Consider the following 7,500-nt stretch of genomic DNA (forward strand, 5'->3'; position numbering starts at 1 on the left):
TTGGTTTCACTCCGCACTTCTGACACATATCCAAGCGTTCATGCGGTCCAAAGATGCTTTGTCAGATAAAACTTAATCAGTGAATTCCTCTTTGAGACCTACCGCATTTTCAAACAAACCGTGTAGAGAGCCCGAGTTGGCTATAACTTCACACAAACAAGAGCTGAACAGATCCAAAACGCGCACAATAAAGCAATAGGGAATACTAAAGCCTCTGAAATGAATGGAGGGACTTATTCTCATTCATAGTTAGATCGCTGCTTGAAAGTTAAACATCAATTCGTGCCAGTGTGGCCACACACGAATATGCTACAATGTTTCTGAAACGTTACAATGTTACGTCTCATTCTCCAGCGTGTTCTCACACTTGTATGTCACATTCTATCACATTTACACATAAAAACCCGCTCTTACTGTGAGTCCTGCTTCAGAGCACAGTGAGAAAGGTTTTCCGCTCAAGTATCAGAACATAACAACTTATTCACAGAGCTGATGAATGAAACTTTATGCATATTCCACTCAAATAATTTTGTCACCTTAGAAATCTGTTTTAGTGCGAAAGCAGCGTGGCAGTAACTGGGTCTCCGGAGGAGATCTGAGTTTACTGGCGGCGGAGAACGCGTATAACTCGGGGGTAAATCTCCAAATACACCGGCCCCTGGGACGCTGTGCTCCGAGGCCATAGTCCAAACAAGAAAACGAAGCACAGAGCGAAGCAACGGAGAAACAGTGCGAGTTCAGCAAAAGCGACAATAATCCAAGATAGTATACTAGCGCATCCACAGGGAAAGAGTGAGGAGAATACGTCTTAGTCTTTCGTTGAGCCAAAGTCTTGCAACTGCATCCCAACATTATGTGCCCAAATCCGTATAGATCCTTCAGTCTTCATCCGTCCCGTTATCGTGTAAAAACAACGTTGCGAAAGTCGGAGGAAAGTGCCGAGCAGATCTCTCAAGTCTTCTGCCTCTGATCCTGTAGCAGTAACATTTGGAGAAGTTAGCCCCTCCGCAAATCCTGAAAAGGGTGGTTTGATGGAAAAGCGCTCTGGTTCTCATTGGCCAAGGAAGAGGCAAATTACTTTGCAAACATCTCCTATTATTAGCTGCTAAGCAACAGCTCACCAAAGTGGAGAGAGAGCGGGACCACCCAGGCAGACGTTGGAATCGAGGGGAGGCGGGGGGAGAGAGGGGGGAGAGCCGGGGGGGAGGGGGGCGGGGGGGGGGGGGAGCGGGGGGCGTCAGGGAGAGAGACTCTTTCAATAAACTCAGCACACACTGCAGCCTTGCTCTGCCTTGCTCTGCTCGGCTCCACTCTGCACATTCCCAAATGCCCAGTTCGTTTTTTAAGCAGCAATCACACATGCCATCTATTGATACAACAGACAGACACCGTTCTCTTTTTCTTTTCTTTTATTCGCGATTTATGATTTTATTTATGACAAAGTAGTTATACAGTATGGTTTCTCACACCCAATTCAAATAAATCATCGAATGTGCAACTGCGCACTAAACTAGACTTTTGTTTTGTTTTGTGCTTGTTTTTTCAAATACATAAAACAAAAGCAAACCAACAATTAACTTTAAAAGATTTACATTCCAGTTTAAAAGTTCAATGCTTTTCACACCTCTGTCTATCTCACTAATTTGCTTGACTTACGTACATAATAATACTGTTTAGCCTACAACCAACCGTACTCCAGTATTTCATTTAACAAGGTGTGTAGACATGGCCCATCCATTTAAGTCACTTCAAATTACATGTTCTTATCTATTTATACATCATTCTGAAGTCGTAACAGCCACCTTTTTAATTCAACTGTGCCTGTGCAGTTTCCTTACGGCAGCTGTGTTGGTGATAGTCTGGGTGCTGTTGGAAGTCATTGACAGCTGTAGGTCTTTCTGTCTCCTGTGTAAGGTATTCAACTTCTTCTAATGGTTGGATAGGTCTGTCTATCTGTCTGTCTGTCTGTCTGTCTTTCTGTCTGTCTTTAGTGTAAGGTATTTAACTTCTAATGGTTGGATAGGTCTGTCTATCTGTCTGTCTGTCTGTCTGTCTGACTGTCTCTAGTGTAAGGTATTCAACTTCTTCTAATGGTTGGATAGGTCTGTCTATCTGTCTGTCTGTCTGTCTGTCTTTCTGTCTGTCTTTAGTGTAAGGTATTCAACTTCTAGTGGTTGGATAGGTCTGTCTATCTGTCTGTCTGTCTGTCTCCTGTGTAAGGTATTCAACTTCTAATGGTGGGATAGGTCTGTCTATCTGTCTGTCTGTCTGTCTAGTGTAAGGCATTACACTTATGATATGGCTGTAGGCTGTCTGTCTGTCTGTCTGTCTTTCTGACTGTCTCTAGTGTAAGGTATTCAACTTCTAATGGTTGTATAGGTCTATCTATCTGTCTGTCTGTCTTTAGTGTAAGGCATTCAACTTACCAATGGACGTAGAAGGTCTGTCTGTCTGTCTGTCTGTCTAGTGTAAGGCATTACACTTATGATGGCTGTAGGCTGTCTGTCTGTCTATCTGTCTGTCTGTCTTTCTGTCTGTCTGCCTCTAGTGCAAGGCATTCAACTTGTAATGGCTGTAGTCTGTCTGTCTGTAGTGTGAGGCATTAAACGTGCAATGGAGTTTGGGTTAGGGTTAGGGTTAGGGTTAGTTTGGGTTAGAGTCAGGGTTAAGGTTAGGGTTAGTTTGGGTTAGGGTTAGGTTTAGGGACAGGGTTAAGGTTAGGGTTAGTTTGGTAGACCTTCCTATTGCCTGGTAGTTGTTTGTTTCCTCTCTGTCACACCCTACTGATAAGTACTTAACTCTAACTCTGTTTACCTGAGGCTGGGCCGTCTGCTACAGCTCCCTTTATAGAGAGGGAGAGAGAGAGAGTCACACACACGAAAACACACACACACACACACACACACACACACACACACACACACACACACACACACACACACACACACACACACACCCAGAGCTACACCAGCTTGCATTGGTTTATTAACACAGGGATCATACTTAATATCCACATATAATTATGCAGTTAATACTTCCCACTTAGTTTAATGCTAAAAGCATGTAAATGCAATCATGATTTAAGAACACATATTGTATTACAGAGGGTGGAATGAGGTAGAATCCATCTGGTAGTCGTTACACACACAATGACCACATGAGCAGAATACAATACATATGAAACTAAAATAATTGCTGTTATATAAATGGTAGACACACACTTTCGGCTTGAGCTTGAGCGGAAAAACTAATCAACACCCGCAATTATGTTGAAACCCAATCAATCTACAATCTACAGGATCTTCATACACTGCAAACCTCAGGGACGAAGAAGCCCAAAGGACATCCGCTACGTTCATCCATGGGTTTGAGTCAGTGGAGGCTGGTGGAGGTAGAAATCGGAGGACGGGCTCATCGATGGTGTGTGTGTGTGTGTGTGTGTGTGTGTGGGGGGGGGGGGGCATTCACACATGCCTGATACTCATGTTATACAGGGAGGGGGGGGGGGGGGTAGGGTTAGGGTTAGGGTTACACAAGTTATAATGATCAGCTCAGGGGAGGCTGGCGGGGGTAGAAATCTTCCACCAGCCTCCAACTGGATCAGCTAGTTGCTCAATTTGTAGGATTCGATGAGGGGAGAAGGTAGCTGGAAATTGGAGCTAATGTAGGAATGTGAGGAATTGCCCTGTGTGGTGGGGGGCCCCTGGAAGCCCTAACAAACTGAGGGAGGTCCTGGGCCGGGTCTGGAGGCCTTGGATAAATAAACCACCCAGATGACCATGCGTTGTCCAGATATATGCCATCGTACAGCGCCCCCGCCTCCACCCCCCCAAACATAAACCGACCCGGCACAGGACCGTGGCCCCCCCACACCCCTTCGTGACCCAGACCCCTACCACACCCCACCCCACCCCATCCCGGCCCACGCCCGGTTCTGTATGTGCAATCGCAAAAGCACAGAACCTCTACTCACGCACTCACGCACTCAGCCATCACACGACAGCTGAGCTGTACGGCTGCAGTTGACTGACCGGGTGTTTATTTATCGTAAAGCTAGGCGTAGCTCGCTTTCCTCCCGCTCTCTTTTTCTCTCTCCCCCTCTTTTTCTCTCCCTCTTTTGCTTTCTCTCCCTCCCTCTCTCTCTCTCTCTCTCTCTCTTTCTCATCTCTCTCTTTCTCCCTCCCTCTCATCTCTCTCTCTTTCTCCCTCCCTCTCTCTCTCTTTCTTTCTTTCTCCCTCCCTCTCTCTCTCTCTTTCTCTTTTTCTCTCTCTCTCTCTTTCTCCCTCCCTCTCTCTCTCTCTTTCTTTCTCTCTCTCTCTCATCTCTCTCTCTTTCTTTCTCCCTCTCTCTCTCTCATATGGTCTTGTTAGGAAGAAAGCTGTAGATTACACATTCTCCTGGGTTAGAAAACTTTGACACATTGCACCAATTAGGAACGCCATTTCATTGTCAACAAAAAGCAACTTCAAAGTTTACATGATTAAATGATGTATCGAATTAACATAACATTTCATAGGGTTAGTTTCCCACACCCAAGCCTAGACTTCAGACGATGTAGAGTCTCCACTGAAAGCGGTTTCAACAGTCAGATAAAACTCTAAGTTCACAGAATTAAAACGAATCAGTTTCGTAGAATTAAATCATTTTCATCTTCATAAGTTAATCTCCATGAATGCTGGCCCCTTGTTGTGAGCAACCAGAAGTGACAGCAAAAGTGCTTCTAAACCAATATTCAATGCTTGTTTGGTGAATATTCACAAAGCATTCTTAAATATTCGTAAGCCAAAAGGTGCATTGTAACAAAATGACGTGTACATGTATGCATTGTGGGCCTGTGTCAGGCTGAGAAAGAACGGACCTGCCACCCACAGCTAAAGATAAGATTAATTATGATAATGTATTTCTTTCCCCCTTTGTCATCGCAATGAATGGTTCCCTTAGAGAAAACACACACACACACACACACACACACACACACACACACACACACACACACACACACTTTTGTGTCCGTCTTTGTTTGTGTTGTTTTAACAGGGGTATTGTCAGACTTTGCTGGCAGGTGGCAAAGTAAGAATCAGATTGTTTGTTTTTGGGGCGAAAAGCATAAAATCCACAAATTCTATGTATGTGTATCTATTCATGAACCCAACATTTTTATAATATCACTACATTGTGAAGTGATTTAAAATAACATTATGAGAGAGAGAGAGAGAGAGAGAGAGAGAGAGAGAGAGAGGGAAGAGAGAGTTATTACAAGAGAGAGATTAACTGTCATGTAGTCAAAGTGTTCTGTAAATGATCTCTATAACATTCTGGTTATAAACCTATACTTCATACTTCAGTATCTTCAAAATGTTTCAAGTTAATGCCTTTAGATTCATAGAAAGTCCCTGTGAATGAATTGATGCTTTATTTGTCCATTGGGTAACTATTACTGCATGACAGGCAGGCATAAGAGTAAGTCAATCCAGAGAATGCAAAAAAAAGAAATAAATTACAAAATGTGCAGACAACATGTAACACAACCAAGAGAATCCTCAGACAGAACACACTGGCTGCACACAGTCCAGACATGACACGAGAAGTCAGGCCACACCGTGAGCTGCGTGGATGCGTCTCGCGTCCCTTACTCACATCCTTAAATTAATACATTCACATTTATTTACATTTACGCCATTTAGCAGACGCCCTTATCCAAAGCGACTAACAACAAACACATCTGTTAAATTCAAGTAAGTGAATCATCTATTAATCATCTATCCAACAGCCACGCATAATCCCTCAAAAACACACCAAACAAAAAAATATCCAGCTGACATACGCACCGTCTCACGAATCAGAGAGATGAGACTCTGGGTTCTGAGATTACCATAACGGGCACAGCGTGGTTCATGTCGGAGTCAGACGGACTCAATTAAAGATATCAACTAACAGACAAAGGGCACATGTGCCAACACGGCTTAGTCTCGTCCAGTGACTGGAGGAGATGCCTATCAACCCTGCTTATCGTCTGCTGTCTGCTCCGAGCGTCTCCCCGCTACGTCTGCGTTAGCCTGCCTCGCCTTGTAACAGCTAGGACACAAGTGTTATAACACAAGTGTTATAACACAAGCGTTATAACACAAGCGGTTGAAAAGCTACAGTGTAACACACGCGCACGCACACGCACGCACACAGACAAATGTGCACACGCATGCAGACACACACACACGTGCACACACACACACGTGCGCACACACACACACACATGCACGCACGCAGGCACACACACACACACACACACACACACACACACACACACACACCTCTGATATGTGTGAGCCTCACATGGTCCTGCAGGGTTATCATTATCCCATGCATGTCTCTGCTGCCACACACAGTCCTTTGTGAAGTAGCATAAGCAAGTGGTCTTTCTGTTGAGTTAGCTACTTAAAGGCATCTGTGTGTCTGTGCATTGAAGGTGGGCGTCAGGGGGGGTTGGGGTTGGAGGGAGGCATGGGGGGTGAGGTTGAGGAGAGTGGGGGGGGGGGGGTATGGCAGTGTCTTAAAAGATAGTGTGTGTGTGTCTGTGCGTCTGTGCATGTGTTAAAAAAAAAAAAAAAGAAGGGAGGAAATTCGTTTGTGCCCGAAGAACACAGAAGACAAATTGAGGAAGTGTTCAGTTAATGTGCAGGGGTCAGCAGCAGACACGCAGGTTTCTCCTCCCGCCTTCTTGGGTGGCCTCGTCATTCCCTCGTCTTCCACACTCTCAAGCCCTCAAGCTCCCAAAACCACCCACCCATCAACCCACCCACCCCCTAACTCCACCCCACCCCACCACAGACACACACACACACACACACACACACATTCCCTTTGAGCCAAGCGGGTGACTGACCGCCTCCTTGAATTGCTTCAATCCCTGAAAAACTTACTCTCTCCCCCTTCCCTCCCCCTCTCTGTTGTTTGGTCAGTGTGACTCTGACCACCCTGTATTGGCCTTATTGAAGTCCAAGACAGGGTGCTACCAGAGCTAAATGGGACTTTTTTTTTTGGCAGTTACCGTCAGAGCCATAGACAGCCTATACAGAGTTGGGCAAAACGGTCCTCCATCTTGGCTCAAAACCTCCAGCGACAAAAAAACCCATTCGAACTTGGAATTCTATCTCGAACTCAACTGTCACAGAGCTTTTGGTGCCAACATGGCGGTCATGAAAGTATCCCAAATCTCAAATCACTTGAGTTAGCCAATCTCTGTATAGGCCTATGCAAGGCTAGGCTAGCTAGCACCTCTTGGACCTCCTCCAAGGGGTGTATATTTATATCACTGTCGACATGATGCCCTAATGATTTATTATACTGTAGGCCTCACAAGTACCATGGCACTTACACTACCTACAGTAAGTGCCAAGGCCCCATTTAACCGTCCGCTGCCTGTGAACATTAGCATCTTCATTGGGATGAGGGAGCCTGTCACTGCCAGAGAGCAAGCCTGCTGGAAGAGGTAGGCGACACGG

At 45.3% G+C, this 7,500-nt stretch overlaps 1 protein-coding gene across 1 annotated transcript in view; it reads right to left on the bottom strand.

The window, feature by feature from the left end:
• Positions 1–683, bottom strand: part of ptch2 (patched 2) — a gene marked incomplete at its 5' end in the record, with an annotated part of 34,435 nt that extends 33,752 nt beyond the window's left edge. The window contains one exon of the mRNA XM_083690224.1: positions 537–683. Coding sequence (XP_083546350.1) covers positions 537–683 — 147 coding nt within the window. The remainder of the gene's footprint in view (positions 1–536) is intronic.
• Between the last annotated feature and the right edge of the window lie 6,817 nt (positions 684–7,500).

The sequence above is a fragment of the Argentina silus genome, assembly GCF_951799395.1.
Source record: "Argentina silus genome assembly, chromosome: 18".
NCBI classification, from domain to species: domain Eukaryota; kingdom Metazoa; phylum Chordata; class Actinopteri; order Argentiniformes; family Argentinidae; genus Argentina; species Argentina silus.